This window comes from Lemur catta, chromosome 2 (genome assembly GCF_020740605.2).
Source record: "Lemur catta isolate mLemCat1 chromosome 2, mLemCat1.pri, whole genome shotgun sequence".
NCBI lineage: Eukaryota > Metazoa > Chordata > Mammalia > Primates > Lemuridae > Lemur > Lemur catta.
This window is the reverse complement of record NC_059129.1, coordinates 82,514,892-82,531,122: the sequence shown is the minus strand read 5'-3', so window position 1 is coordinate 82,531,122 and position 16,231 is coordinate 82,514,892. Positions and strand designations below refer to the sequence as shown.

At 39.2% G+C, this 16,231-nt stretch overlaps 1 protein-coding gene across 1 annotated transcript in view; it reads left to right on the top strand.

The window, feature by feature from the left end:
* Window positions 1-418: 418 nt before the first annotated feature.
* The window catches only part of TBX18 (T-box transcription factor 18), a 29,490-nt gene continuing 13,677 nt past the window's right edge, over window positions 419-16,231 (top strand). The window contains exons 1-5 of the mRNA XM_045542272.1: window positions 419-1,129; window positions 2,272-2,476; window positions 4,689-4,790; window positions 7,848-8,019; window positions 14,330-14,497. Of these exons, the coding sequence (XP_045398228.1) occupies window positions 838-1,129; window positions 2,272-2,476; window positions 4,689-4,790; window positions 7,848-8,019; window positions 14,330-14,497 (939 nt within the window). The 5' untranslated portion in view covers window positions 419-837. The remainder of the gene's footprint in view (window positions 1,130-2,271; window positions 2,477-4,688; window positions 4,791-7,847; window positions 8,020-14,329; window positions 14,498-16,231) is intronic.

The following is a 16,231-nucleotide window of genomic DNA, read 5'->3' as shown; positions in this document are numbered from 1 at the left end:
TGTAGCTGTGAATACTCCACACCTCCCCAAATGTTCCGAGTCATAGTAACATTAAGTGATACGGAAATGGGACGGGAATTTAAGGTTCCTTGAAAGATTCTTGATGTTCTAACTTGGTGAATGTCTGGGTTTGAAGCCAGGAGCCTCCGCCTTTCTAGGTCCTGGGCAAGAAAGCTGGAGACTCCAGGGCTAGACTGGGATACGAGCTCCAAGACCGACCGGGTTCACAGCGCGAGGGACTGGCACATCCAAGCCAGACGGCGGCGCTTTTCACTCCTAGTTTTTCGCAACCATGTAAGGAAGTGGGCGCGGGCTGCGCGGAGTCAGCGCCTCTTGATTGGTCGGCCGTCTTGGTGATTGACAGGGCCCCAAGCTCCACCCACACCGCTTTATTGACACTAATGAGCAAGTTCTTCCCACCGCTCTCCTGCCTGGAAGTGCTGACAGATCAAGGCAACAAATTTCAATTACAATCCCTAATTTGTGTCCACAGAGTGTTTTTTTACCCATGTTAGTCCTCTCTGGCGCATCAGTCGAGGCAGATCTTGGAGCAGCAGGAGGAGGTGGAAGGGGTGGGAGCGAAGGAGTGCATCAGTGAGAGCGCGCGCGAGAGACCGAGGGAAGGAAACTTGGCGGGCGCGTCGCTGGTGCCTCGGATCCCAACACGAGCGAGAAAGAGGAAACGCCAAATTTGTTTTTTGCCTGCGGCGGGGCAGGGGGCAGATCTCGGGAGGCCCCGAGAGCAGTTCGATTTTTGGTGGGGAAGAAAAGCGAGTGCGTGCGTGTGCCCGCGTGGGTGTATATGAGAGAGGGGCGGGCGGGCGCCGGGCGGCGGGGATGGCCGAGAAGCGGAGGGGCTCGCCGTGCAGCATGCTAAGCCTCAAGGCGCACGCCTTCTCCGTGGAAGCGCTGATCGGCGCCGAGAAGCAGCAGCAGCTTCAAAAGAAGCGGCGAAAGTTGGGCACAGAAGAGGCGGCCGGGGCCGCGGACGACGGAGGCTGCAGCCGCGGCAACAGCGCGGGCGAAAAAGGCTTCTCTGAGGGAGAGGACTGCGCTGCGCTCCCGCTGCCGGCTGGGGCGGCGTCCGGGCCGGCCCGGAGCTGCGCAGACCTGGAGCGTGGAGCTGCGGGTGAGTCGGCCCCTTCCCGCTTAACTTCTCCTTGGCGCGTCCCTTCCTGGGTCCCGCTGGCCCACACTGCCGCCGGGAACCTGAACTTCTGCGAGTCTGTGGGTGTGCGTGCGAGCAGTGTCCCTACGTGAACGAGGCAACTCAGCCACAAGCGCACTGGCCGCGGGTGTCAGGCGCAAAGCTCGGCGCGCAACCTGGTCACCCTCCAGACGGTTAAAATGCCGCTTCCAGCCTCGTCTCGTAGGCAGCCGCCGCCCACTCGGCGACCCGCGCCTGCAGCCGCAGCAGTTTGCGGCGCCGGGCGGCGCAGCTCTGTGCTTCCTGCATCTGCCTCCCTTGGGGTTCCAGCCAATGGGTGCTCTTTTTCTTTACTAACTTTTAAAAGCATGGGGCGGGGGTGGGGGAGCGACGGCATAACCCCCCCGAAACCGGAACGGATGCCCTAAACCGTTTGTGCAAACCAGGAAGAGGGCGGCGTATTTGCAAACGTGGTTTCCCGGGGGTAGCTGAGCCGTTCCCTTCCCTTCTCGCTAGAATCCTGCCACGGCCCACGGCGACCGCCGGCTTGCTTTTCACACTCTTCTAGCGGCTTCCCTGCTTGGGTAGAGGCGTAGGCCGGCCGGGGAGTTTGGCGGGAACGGAATCTGCAGAGCCTTTTAGAGGGTGCCTCCGGTCCGGCCCAAAGCGAGGCGCCTGAGACGCCTATAGCGAAGGGAGGCCCAGAGTCTTGGGATCAGAGTCCCGGACGCCCGGCGCGTCTGCTACGTGCGTTTTGGGGCGCGGGTTGTGTCTGGGGCTGCACTGGGGACTCTGCACTGTGGAGCTCATCTCAGACTCCGTCGGGCATGCGTCCCAGACCCTGGCGGCGGCGTGACACCTCTTCTGCTGGGGCCTTTGCCCCGCGGAGGCCCAGTGGGTGAGGTGGACGCGGCCTGCGCGCCTCTCCCGGGCTCGGGACTTAGGGGCCGGACAGACCACACTGTCTTAACAATGGGCCTGTTCGACCCGATGGCACCAGAGCTTTCCCTTTTCCCCCCGGTCATTTTCCTCTCCCCCGCCACCAGCCGAGAGAGTCCATCTCCGCGGCCGGCTTCCCCTCTGGACCCCTCACTGGTTTCCCCTCTCGGTCCTTTGCTGTCCAGGCGGCTGTGAAGATGGCTTCCTGCAGGGCGCTTCCCCTCTGCCGTCCCCGGGAGGCTCCCCAAAGGGGTCCCCGGCGCCCGCCCTGGCCCCACCCGGGACCCCGCTGCCCTCGCCGCAGGCTCCTCGGGTGGATCTGCAGGGAGCTGAGCTCTGGAAGCGCTTTCACGAGATCGGCACGGAGATGATCATCACCAAGGCGGGCAGGTAAAGGGCGAGTTGGCGCAGAAGCCGCCCCGTCCACCCCCAGCACCCTGGGCCCTGGTCTCACTCCATCCCTAGATCAAAGGAGAGGGTTGGGAAGAAGAAGGGCCTGCAGCGCGTGGGCGCTCTGGTTAGCATTTTTGGACTTGCAGCACAAGGCCTGGGACGGTGGTTCACTTTAGAGGCTGGCTTTGCATATCTACCACGAGAGCAGTCAGCGAGGGGAACAGCCCGACCTCTCTCTGGTTGAATGCCAGGGGAAAAATTGCTGTCGCCGCCGATGCTACAGCTGTCGCGGTTGATGTTCCGTGTAGTTACAGATTCGAGGTCATATTTACAGCAGTCCAAGCATTTATTTAGGCTCTAGTTATCAGTTCTGGATTTAGGGAACAAATTTCATTTTTTTCTTTTCTTTTTTTATTTTTTAAACACAGTTAACTCTTCAGTAAACGATGGTTTGCTTTTTCATATTTGAAACTTCCAGGCTGGTTCTTTATCAAAAGATTTCCTCGCAATATGAAAACAGGAAGGGTTGTGCTATTTTTATATTAAACTAAGATAAAAAAAATCACTGGAATCACCCGTAATACATGTTTAATACTGTATAGCTACAAGAATAATTACCGTGATTTTTAAAAAAACTTTCCTGTTTATAGATTCACAGTGCCTGGTTAAATTTTTTTCCTAAGTGGAATCCAACACATTAGCCTGATTTGCTGAAGAATACTAAAAAAAAAAAAAAAAAAAAAAAAAAATTTATAAGACATTATGTCGGTTTTTTAAAAGTGAAATTTGCACTTTCCTCTGTTAGCAGAATAAAGGAATTTGTTGGCCAGATCATGTTAATTTGAGGTAGGCGCAGAAATATTTGCATTTTAAAGTTTTCAGTTCATTTAGTGCAATGAAATCTGAATAACATGCTCCCTTAAAAGGAACGACGTTAGTTAGAAAGCACACACAATTCTTTCAGGGAGTACACATGGTAAAAACCTGGATAGCATAAAAGTATCCAAACTTATTAGAAATTACAAAAACATATTTTATTGAATCCATATGCTACCTTCTACATTTTCACAGAGCTTTTATTAATGATCCAAATTCAGTCTTCAACAACACAAAGCAACAGTTGTCTTATAAAGGATGTAGTTAAAGACCTTTACTCTTTATCTTACAGGTGCACTGAAATAACACTAAAACAGCCAGCATATTAAACTGTTCTCATGCCTAGTTAGGAATAATGGACTTTCTTTTCTCTGGAAGTGGTCTTTAATAGTATTATTGTTATAGAAAAAATTGGTAAATAACAGTACTAAAATTTGTGTTATAGGTTAAATTAGCAAAAATTAGATTAACTGGAAGGGTCCTAGACATAAATCATTAGATGAAAATTTTTTACAAAAGAACCCCTGAGTTTGTTTTTCATATACAATTATTCGCTGTTGCATTCTTTGCTGCTGTGCCTTTTTAAAGAGATGGGTGCATTTACTTTAGCATCTCCTTTGATATACATCTCTGGGAAGCCAAAAGAAATGCAGATTTTCATTTGTTTTAATTAGCAAAGTTTTGAGTGTGTGGTTAAATTAGAAAGCATTTTCCAGGTATGGGGGGGAAGGAATGATTTGGTAAATATACGTTATGTTTAGTTTCTGCTTTCAATAAAGAAGTTTTACTATACCTTTCAAATTTAGAGCAACTTTTGCACTTCACCTTTACCATGCTGCAGACAGGAAGTCCTGTCTCAATAAAGAACATATTGTTTGGTTATAGCATGGCACATTGGCTCCTTGTGGTTTTTTATAACCCTTTTAAAGTTTCACATTATAATATATTTTATCACTTTCAGAAATTCAATTTTTTTATTTCTACCATTTGGTACATTTTATTATTTGTATTATTAAAGTAAATATGCATTTTGTTTTTTAAAAAAACAAAGTGCTTTCTTTAGTGCCATTACTCTACAATTCTTTTACTTTTAACTATACTGACATTTCAGTAAACATGGAACACATGTACATAGGGTGCAACAAATTACATTTAAAAACCTCAGTTTTGATGTGTCCTATGTTCTGACTCCTTGAATTATATTACCAAAGTGAATGCCATAATTTTGCCATATTAAAAATAAAGATTCAAGAGGTTTCTTTGCTTATTCATTCTCTGTCCTTAATCACAAACAAAAAACCCAAACGCTTTTTCTCCCCTCCCTTATAAATAGGCGCATGTTTCCAGCAATGAGAGTGAAGATCTCAGGATTAGATCCTCACCAGCAATATTACATTGCCATGGATATTGTGCCAGTGGACAACAAAAGATACAGGTACAGTGATTAGATACAGGGCAATAAGAGAACTGCTAGAATTTTGTAGGCTAGTACTTGTTTGGTCTGTGGGGACTGTGATCTTTGTTTCCAGAAGTCTGTAGAATTTCCAGATCCATAATCCAACACCCATGGGTTCCAGCAGCCCAGATTGTGCCTTCTCTTGTAGCAAACGTGGAAGCTTAATTTTTGTTTGCTTTTAATACATACAGTAATGTTTTTAAGTATTAAGGACTTTTAAATGGGGATAGTTTGGTGTTGCTAAACTAAATGCATCTTTTATATTGGCTCACATGTCCCTTAGAATTTTGAGAGAAAATGTTATGAAAAGTTTGTAGATATAATTTATATTAAAGGATATGTTATATTTTCTTTGTGATCTTTTTGATCGTCACAGAAATTCCCTTTATGTTGTTATGTTCAAGATCATGTCTGTAGGCTTTTTTAATTTAAGAAAATTATTTAAGGTTTCTACAAGAAAGAAAAATAAAATCTTATAATTTATTATGATATTAAGATATCTCTAAACTGGTAGTTAAATATTACCTTTCTTTTGTTTTTTAGTTGATAGTTAACGTAATAACTTTTTTAAAAACCTTTATAATATGTTGATTTTGAAAGAGAATATATTTATGTGGGGACGAAGTAAACTTTGAAAAGATACATGTTCTTTAAACCAACCTTTGCTCTTTTTCTTCTGCAAGAAAGCAAATCAGCAATTTTCAGTGACACTGCTTTTTATTTTTCTGAAGTGTTAAAAATGCTAACATTTAAATAAGGAGGTTTTAAGTGTTTGGAAGATCAGAAGATGCCATTTTAAATTTTGGTCTTTGTTTCTTGTTTTTAAGGAACAGAGTGTTCAGCAAGTTTTTAAATGAAATCAGATTTGGTTTTTAACACTTTAAAAAATTTAGGGAGTTTTTTTGAAACAGGCTTATGATGTCAAAAATACTCATATTTTAATTAGTATATGAGCATATGAAATCCTACAAAAATGGGTAATGAAAAGGACAGTTTTATTATTTGTTTTGTGTATACATTGTATTACTTATTTAAGTCATTATGGAGTTTTGCTAAAATTATCTACTGCATGACAGAAGCTAGAAGGCATCGAAGTTCATTCTTTAAATATACTTGGTTTAAAACCTATATTCCAACTTGGGTTTTGTGCTGAGGAAGATAATATTCTTAATGAGCTTAGAAATTATCCCTTTCTTTTCTAAAGTTGTCTCCTATGTCTTTCTCCAGATCTTTTCCCTATATTTTGGATTTTTTTTTTTTATTTAACTGATTCTTATTTACTCTCACAGAAAGCAGGGAAATTTCACAAATTAATATTAGGACACCAGATTTTAAAATATCAAATTTTAAAACATAAATTTGCTTTCATTTACATTGCTTCCCAAGAAGAAATTTGTTTTTAGCATTTGTCTTAGTATGTTCTGTAAAGAATGTGTAACATGTAGTATTTATTCTCTCAGTGGGTATGGAGTTTTGAACTATTCAATATGCATACTTCTTCAAGGTTTTGATAGAGCATGTTACTCTATTTATTTTGGTAGTAACCCAGTTCACTTCTACAGTGCAGTTTTTTTCTTGCATTTCTGAGATTTTCATTTTATTTTCCAACTTTTTCAGCAGTGTTAGAAAAAAAATTGCTTGTTCTTTGATTCAAGAGTGGCATTTGATCAAGTTAAAAATGATTGTCACTTATTAGAATGCAAAATTAATATTCATAAAGGCCCACAGTTAGGAATTTATTGATTGAAATTATACTATACCAATGAAAGGAAGGTTTTATTAAAAAAAACTTTTCTTAATTTTATGATATGTATTTTTCTAAATGAAAGGGAATTAAAGATATGTTAAAAGGGAATTAAAGATATATTGAGCTTAAAATGAAATATGTGATCACAGTTAAAACAAGATGTTAAGAAAATGTTTCATGCTCTTTAAAAAGGAGATTTGTAGACTACACAGAATTTTCTGAGACTGCTTGCAAATTATTGCTTTAAACTGTATGCTATATTTTAACACACAAATGGAAGAGAAACATCTAAGTATGTAATTTTATTTTATACTCTTTTCTTCATCAATACACTAGTTTCTAGTTTTTTATTTTATTTTAAATTAATATTAATAAATGGTAATCTGAATATAGGGTTAAATATTAAGATCTTCTTTATTACTTGAAATATTATTTAAATGTATTATTCTTACGGAATATATTTGACATATAAACAAACAATAGAATGTCTGTCTCTTAATTAGAAAAGTAAAATTAATTACATAATGCCATCATTTTCAAAGTTTGATTTATTTTTTGATTAGCAGTATTTGAAAACTATTTGAAAGAATAGTCAATAAAGAAAGACAGGTGATAAAGACCTACATTTTATGATAATACAAAATTTTTAAATTTAACTGAACACCTTGTCCTCAATATATAGTGTCATAGCATTAGAAAAAATAATTTAAATGATAACAGATAAAACTTTTTTTTCTATTAAAATAAAAGTTCCTAGAACTTTTGACAATTTCCTCTTGCCTTTCTACTGTCTATCTCATCAGCCTATAGATAGCCTAAAATGGGAAGTGATCTTGAAGGAAGTAGAGGACAGTTTTTGAAACAGGCTTGTGATATATAACTCTCACGTAGATATAACTCTCAAGTATTTTTGAGATTTACTTAAAGGTGGGCTTGACAACTCAATAATTTCTTCATTTCAGCTGAATATCCAGATGGAAAATGGAAAATATCAGAATACAGATGGAATGTCTAATGTGAATAAGTGTGATTCATAAGAATTAAGATCCTTGTAGTTACGGTGGTGACAGTGTGCACATTTTTCAGTAAGCCCTGAGTTTCTAATAAGCCATTGCTGCCTCAGAAAGTTTCTGAAAAATGCTCGAAATCTTATTTTGGATGTCAAGAGGAAATCAATTGATTTTAGATCTGAAAAAAAAAAGGAGTATACATTTTGTCTGATTTTACTGAGTTGGAAATTTCAAGAAATGCATAGACAGTACACTGAGAGCCTTGTCATTACCTTGTAGGTATGTTTACCACAGCTCTAAATGGATGGTGGCGGGTAATGCTGACTCCCCTGTGCCACCCCGGGTGTACATTCATCCGGACTCGCCTGCCTCGGGGGAGACTTGGATGAGACAAGTGATCAGCTTCGACAAGTTGAAGCTCACCAACAATGAACTGGATGACCAAGGCCATGTGAGTAGACGGCCTGTCTAATGCATCTCCATTGGATGGCACAGGGATATCTAACTGTACTACATCTACTGGAAGGAAATGGACACTTCTAAGATCATAATATTTGTTTCTTGGTTGATCAGCCTATGCATAGTTTGCACAAAATAAAGTTTATATTTGCATAGACTTGGATTATAAGGCATTTAATAGGTTTAAACTAGATACTGCATTTGTACTGGAATGAAAGTACCCAAGGCAGAGACTTTTTTAGCCAAAACATTTGTGTGAAATCCCATGAGGTGCTAATTATTATGCTCTGACTATGAATACTTTGGAGTTAGGTTAACAGGGATAATGATTTATTGTGTCCTGTCTGCGTCTAGCTCTTTTCCCAGCTGAGGCTCATTGCTTCTCAGTAATTGCCCAGGCTTATACTGTTTGTGTGTTCCTTCTGCAAGTTCCCAATTGTTTTGTAATAACATCTAATGTGTCAAAATATGTTACAACAATAATTTCCTTTTATTCCTAAAACTGCTGAAACATGATACATAAGTCAAAGTTCAGCCATTTCAATAATACATTTTTAACACTTTATTAATTTTTATTCAGTATGTTCCTAGGCAAGATTTATGCATTATTATTTTGATAAATAAGTAACTCTGGATACATGCTGATTTGTGTTCAAGGCTAGCATTTTTATTAGGTTTCTGTTATTTGAGTAGGTTTTAATAGCGGCAAGATTGAAATGCCTTTTGAAGAATATATCCTACATAAAAGAAACACCAACTTGTTTGTTTCTCAAAGTGTGACATAAAGATAGCATATTTATGAGAAAATCTTTTTAAACAAAAATGCGAACTGTCACAAACTAGTAATATAGTGATTACAGGATATGGTTTGCAAGTTGCTAGACAATATCTTAAGGAATTGATCTTAATGAAAACATTCGAGTACAAATTTCATTGTGGTACAAATGCAGTATCTAGATGTTTTAAGGTACATCTAGTAAAATCTCACATTGCCAGTGCTTTTTGTCTATTGATTGTTGCCTTTTCAGATTTAAAACAGAAAAATAGCATGGTAGATTTTGGTTTCTGAATCCAACTTCATGTCCTATTTTCTAGTGCATTACTTTGTGTCCCATCTTTTTATGCTTTATTTTTATAATTTAACACAGCCAAGCTGTCACAATTATTTTTCACGTGACCTCAGTGAAATTAAACTGATTTCTTCGTCTCACTGAGGGAGCTGACTTAAATGTTGGCAGAACATCCATTGAGTGGTTTTTGATTTTTTTTTTGGAATAGAAAATTTTAGAGTAAATGCCATTTAGTGTTACTTGTTGTCAAAACCTAAGTATACTATACTTTTCTGAGTTCTATAGTTTAAGAATATATGTTTTAAAGAGATAATTGGACCTAAGAACTGTATATTATCATATATAAGTTTCAAATGTCTTAGTAATTTAAATTACTATAATCATTTTACAGTTCTAATTCTTTCAGTTCAAATTATTGGCCTTATAGCTAATATCTGATGTGTCAAATATTAGACATATATCTAGTAATTTATTCACCTATATAATTTTAACTTTGTAATTTCACTAAACTTTATTTAAAACAGCACTCTCCAGAAATAGGGTGTATGTGTGTGGGAGTGTGTGTGTATTTGTGTGGTGAGAAAGAGAGAGAGGGAAGAGAATGAGAAAATGATTGATTGATTTTAAGGACTTGGCTCACCAGATTGTAGGAGTTGGCAAGTCCAGAATGTGTAGGGCAGGCTGGCAGACTGGAGACCAAAGGAAGAAGTGATGTTGCAGCTTAAGTCTGAAAGTAGTCTGCTATGAGAGCTCCCCCTTCGGGGATCTCAGTCTGTTTACTCTAAAGGCCTTCAGCTGATTCGATGAGGCCCACCTAGATGATGGAGGGTAATCTGCTTTACTGAAAGCCTACTGATGTAAATGTTCATCTCTTTTAAAAAATACCTTCACAGCAACATCCAGACTGCTGTTTGACCAAATATCTGGGGACTGTGACCTAGCCAAGTTGACATAAAATTAACTATCACACAGCATTTGTTTAAAGCACAAAAGAATAGATTAAAAATTGAAATTTGATTACCTAACCCTAAATAATAAAATATTTTACTATTAGGAAAATCAGAAACATAGCAGAAAACAGGCAAAATATAGAGAAGTGTGTGTTGTCTTCCAGTGAAATTTCTCTTTCGAGGTTGTGGCAGGATGATAAATGGGGGTAATTGATGTGTGTGGGAAAAGGAAGAAAGATATATTTGTGCAATTTGGAAGCAAGGAAATTGCCTTTGCAAATGGTAAACATGTATGTACGTACTAGTTAATAGTAGAGGAGAATGTAGGAGGGAAAGTGCTCTTTTCTATTATTCATTTTAAAAACACTTTTGAAGACTATAGAATGTGGTAAAAGACACAAAGCCATGGTCTGTGTTTTGGTGAGTTTCTAGCCTGGATGGGGAGAGAAGATGTGCACACAGGTTCACATCCTGCCAGTTTAGAGAAGTACGGATGCCACCATACCCCAGCCAGGAGAGACTGGGAAGACTTTGTGAAAAAAGTATCTGTTGTGTTTATTTACTCAGTTTGATGACCTCAGAAGAGACTAGATTAGAGATTAGTAATTTGTTTCTAATTCTATTGTTGATTGTGACTCGGGGTTTAAAAAGACAGTAGTGCCATTATGATAGGATTTTCTAACTCATTAGTCCCTTTCCTGATACAGAGACTCTTGTGGACCTACCCCTCTGCCCTTACGTGCTTGAAGTTCCTCCCTCTGCCACCCCCAGCACGGCACCTCCCCCCATTCTAATGGAAATAAAGCTAATCTCAAATAAAGCTGTAGACTCAAATGAGAGGTGATTTTATTTGCTTTCTAAATTGCTTTCTTCCCTTTTTTTCTCTTCTTAGTTCCCAGTTTTACTCTACTAAAGATGTGCAAGTGTGCAGCATAGTGACTTGAGAACTCCATGTAGACCTAAGACTTTTATTAGTTTAACACAAAGTGGTTGCAGAATCAAATCCTTGCAGTGCTAGGACTTGACCTAGGATCACATGAGACATGAGATGGTGTGCCATTGTGGCTTTCCTCAAAGTCACTTTTCAGCTGTCCAAATATCAGGGATATTTGGTGAGAGTCCAGAGTGGAAATGTCCCACCACTCCACAGCTAATTTTTGAATGTTGTGAAGACTTTATAATCCCTACCTGATCCTTGGGGAATCCATAGCCAGCTTTATGCTGGCTTTTATACAAACCAAGACTGGTCCTTGGGCTACTTATGTGCAGATGGTTAGTTTGCTTTGGTAGGGTAATTCCTCCTCATCATGTGTATGTTTCCCTGTTCACCTGGAAATTCCCATCTGAAAGGAAACATTTAGGTGAGAATTTCCCTGAAAAATTAGAAGACATTTAATAGGTAATGGTGCACTTTAAACCTCAGCAAGAGTCATAACTCCAGTGCTGGGGTGCTTTGGAAGGAAGCATTTCCAGACAGCTACAGCCAGGGGCCTGTGGGAGGGCCTGTGCCCCCAGCTGCAGAGGACTCTATACTCACTCTCTTTCCATTTCTCCTTGAGAATCAAATGGAGAAACAAAATGTTATAGGGGAGGTTATGGAGGTCTCGCTGGTGGAAGGAACTTGCAATGGCCGAGGTATGCCACATTTGTGTTTGTGGGCACGTCACTTCCACTCTGTAAGGCTTGGTTTTCTCATGGGTTATATTGGAATCATAAAACTTTGAGTGAATCAAATGAGTGCATGTTTATAAGGAGTGCTTTATATATAGCACCATGTGTAAAATAGAAATAGGGCCACCTTGCTATGGTGTTTGTGATTCATTGTTACAGCCTTGACCCCCTACCATTTGAAGTGAGTCAGTACCTGCTATCCCCAAAACTTGCAGGGAGCCACATTTTTGTTATCTGTTTCCCCTTGGTCCTTTGCTTGACAAATTCCATCATGGGAATTCAGGTCATCTGGAAAATTTCCAGGCAGCAGGGAGTGTTTTCCTATTGAGCTGTTCTGTAAGACTAGATGCAGCTGTCTGTCAATCAAACCTCAGGCACTTTCGACTCATCATATCAGAAATAAACAGTATCATGCTTCTTCGGACTCAAATCTAGCATCTTTAAAGTAGAAAAACATGTATTAGCCTGAACATGGGAAAGCACTCTGTGTTTGTGGACATAGATCCATGTGTCTGTCTGTGTTAATAGGTAAGGCCAAAAAAAAAAAAAAATAATAATTCTCCATCTAAACCTAAACAGAACAGAGAGCATAGAACATACCCATCAGATAATGTGATGGACAGTATCATTGTGGTCCGCTTGTTTATAAGGCCAGAAATTCTGGGTCTGCTTGTTCTATTAAATAAGCAAAACATTATTGACCACTCATTATTATCAGTTTGACAGTTTATTAGACAGCCAATAATGCTATCTTATAAAGAAAAACTGAGGCTTGTTTAGTATTCCCTAAACATTTCCAAGGATATGCTAAATTTTCCTAGGTAATATTGAAAATATATTATTTAGCTTGAATAATCTTCAGGGTATTATTGGCAGTTGCTCCTTAATGTGCAGACATAGGCATAAACATCAACCATTTCTGTGCCCTACCCAATATACCCCACTTGAAGTCATTTTTGAAATATTGTAAGGATATGAACAAATAAAAGTTAAAAATATATATAACTCCATAGAAAAATCTGCTTGAGAGAACAGAGTGTTCATAAAACAAAAACCTACTTTTCATTGACTAGTAAACAGAAACCCATAAAATTTTTGTTTCCTTCATTCCAAGTCAGTCCAATCTTCTGGAATTGGCTATGCACTTATTTTTGGTTTATAAATGCTATTATTTTGTTCATTGTTATTTGCTTACCGCTGGCATTTTGTTTCTGAATTCGGAGAAAAGGAAGACTTCCCCCTTAAGCTCTCCTATTCCACAAGATATCAAGTGAATGTTATTTTGAGAAATAAAGAGGGAGGGGGGAAAAGTAGGGTTAACATTTACAGTTATTATATTGTTGGTCATTTGCTGTTTTATGTTCATATCTAAAAGAGTATGTTAAAGTCAAAACTTCTGAAACGCCAGTTGGGGAGTTGGGACTTAATCGGCTGCCTCTTTGGGCCTAGTCCAGTGATAACGCCTGCTCGCAAAATATGTATTCATAATGAATGCATATAAACGTGGTGGGGAGAAGACCAGCTGTGGGCCAAGGGACTGGGTCCAGCCCTGAGGATTCAGAATTCTCTTGCTCGTGTAGACCTTAGCTTCTTATCTATAAATTGGAGTATTAATGTCAGTTTTTTCATACTTAAATATGTCAAATGTAATGTCACACAAAGCCCTGCCTATCAAACAGGGAAGGGGAGTGCCTTCCCAATTAGAGAGCAGGAAGCAGACCTCAGCTTTCCCCTCGCCTATTCTTTTTTCCCAACATATCTCTGGAAAAAAAGTAAAATAACTACCGGATCCAAATATCTACAAGATGCCCTCAACCCTGCTGATATATTGTAGTTCTTCCGCTGTCGTAAATAATGTGATGCACATCTTTGTACACGAAAAGCTTTTCTGAATTTGGAATATTTCCTTTGGGTAAATTCTCAGAAGTAGAACCATTGGGTAGAAGGTAGTTGAAGCATATTATCAGATTTCCCCAGCAGAGTCTGAGAGAGCCAGCGTTTCCATTCTTGGGAGTCTGAGTTTTGGAAGCCGCCTTGTGATGGAGGAATGGACACAGGGCTCTCCTGGCAAACCAGAGACTTTGTGAGCCACATACAAAGCAGATGCTGGTGTGTCCTTAGAATCCCCTTTGCCTTTGAATAGACATATGCAGTCACTGATTAGGGAAAAATTCCCTCTGAAGAAAACCTTGTGTGCAAATACTTATTTTTAGAGGGTGATTATGGTGCAATTTAAGTAATCATTTCAATCTCATTTTTAGTTTTATTGGTTTGGACTTTGTGTTCCATTGGGCTCATTATAAATAAAATGCTTAAGGATTTATTCCTGTATTTTTAGCAACAGAAAATTTGATGTTAAGTTCATGTGGTTGTACACAGGGTTTCACTAAAATAGTGATTTTTATTTTGTATTGTTATGTACATTTTACAAAAAAAGCTTCCTAGCCTTCCCTCTTCAATGCTAATATATTTTATTAAATTGGAATAAAATCTGCATCCTTGGAAATGTTAATTTCCAGCAAGAATTTACTTTACACATTACATATTTAGTCATGGTGTTGAGGTTGGACAGAGGTTCCTGATAAATTTGGCTTTTCTTTCTTTGATACAGATTATTCTGCATTCTATGCACAAATACCAGCCGCGAGTACACGTCATCCGTAAAGACTGTGGAGATGATCTTTCTCCCGTCAAGCCTGTTCCCTCTGGGGAAGGAGTGAAGGCATTCTCCTTTCCAGAAACTGTCTTCACAACTGTCACTGCCTATCAGAATCAGCAGGTATTATTCTCAGAATTGGTATCTTTCTAGACTTTTCATTGCAGGTATACATAGGAAGTTAGCTGTCCTCACTATATCTAAATGTTATAAATTATCATAAAGCATTTGCCATATGTGACATACAAAGAGAAAGCATGTGTGTGTGTGTGTGTCTGTGTGTGTATATAGTAATAACAATTCTTTATCCATGATTCCCCAAGTAAGGCTACTCTAGTGAGAACTTCTGTAGACAAGAATGTGTCTCATGACTGATAGTATAGGTTTACTTTCCATTTTGAGATATTGAATCATGATGTCATAATTGAAATTAGAAAGCATGATTACTGCCCAGGAAATAGACATGTAAAATATAAAAGTGTGAATTGTATTGTAGAGCATGGGATTTGGTAGCTCACCTTATTTTAAAACTACAGCCCATGAATTGTGAGAAATATTTCAGAAGCGTTTATCCTGTATGGTCATTTTGGTATATATACAAAAAGGGCAATTGCTTTCAACATATGCTTTAATTTTGTAATAGAGAGTGATGTACATGCTCGTAGTCTGAGAGATCAGCAATTGTGGAGGAATCCTTTCACAAAGTTATAAACAGTTTGAGAATTGAACTATTTCTTTTCTGTGTGAGGAAATATATGTATTTCTTTAAGGCTGTGTCTACATGTGTCAAGTGGGTGGAGAATTGAGTTGGAGGCAAATATGTAATCCATGCAACCCCAGCTAGTTTTCATAAGGAATAGCCATGTAATGGAGGCTGATGTGCTCTGTGGTCGATTTTTTTTTCAATTTCAGCGGTCAGCAGAATTGTTTTAGATCTCTACTTCTCTTTACATGTATATACATCGCAGTTAAAAATATAAGTCTTCATAATCTCTCCATTATGGTTTCTGTTGTAAAGCGTAGGAGATCTGGATGCCATCCCATGTGGTCTTTAGGGCCAAGCTGCTTAGCGGTTGCCATCTGTGCGCAGACGCCAGTCCCACAGCCGAAACTGCTCTGTCCTCTCTCACGCGCGTCGCCACTCTTTTATGCAGGCTTCCAGGAAGGAACGTGAAATATAACCTTTACAAGGTCCAGAGATAATTCGGAAGAGATAATTAGGGACAGAAAATGATTTTGGGGGGATAAAAAAATAATGCACAAGGAGAAAATAGCAGAGGTGCTTAGTTCCCTTTTAACAACCCAAATTTGTCTTCTCTTTCTCTCTCATACACACATAAATTAACTGTCCTCTATGTATATTTTCCCCTACGCTCTGTGGTACAGTAAGTGTGATGCCTTGGGCTTTTGGCACATGTTGGTGACTAATGCCAATTAGTGCACATTGATGAGTTGATTAAGATGGCAAAAAATTAGAGGGGAAATTGATAAAGATAAAATGGAATCACATTCACTTTTAAATTCCTGGCTATTATTTTTAATAACTTCTGGAAAATTGGTAAGCAGACTCACCAAGTTGTTAATAGCATGGGCTCTGCAACTTAGGGTCGCAGACCGTTTCTACTGCTAGCAACCATATGATCTTAGGAAAATTACTTAAGCCTCAGTTTAAAAGAAAACATGAAATTGCAATAATAGCTATGCATAAAATTATTTTGATAATTTTAGTATGCATAAAACTTAGCACAGCCTATGTGATATGCCCTCAATAAATGCAGTCATGTTAGTATAAAAATGATGGCAATAGTAATAGTGATATATCTCAATTTAGACAAGGCATCATTATATAAATCTATA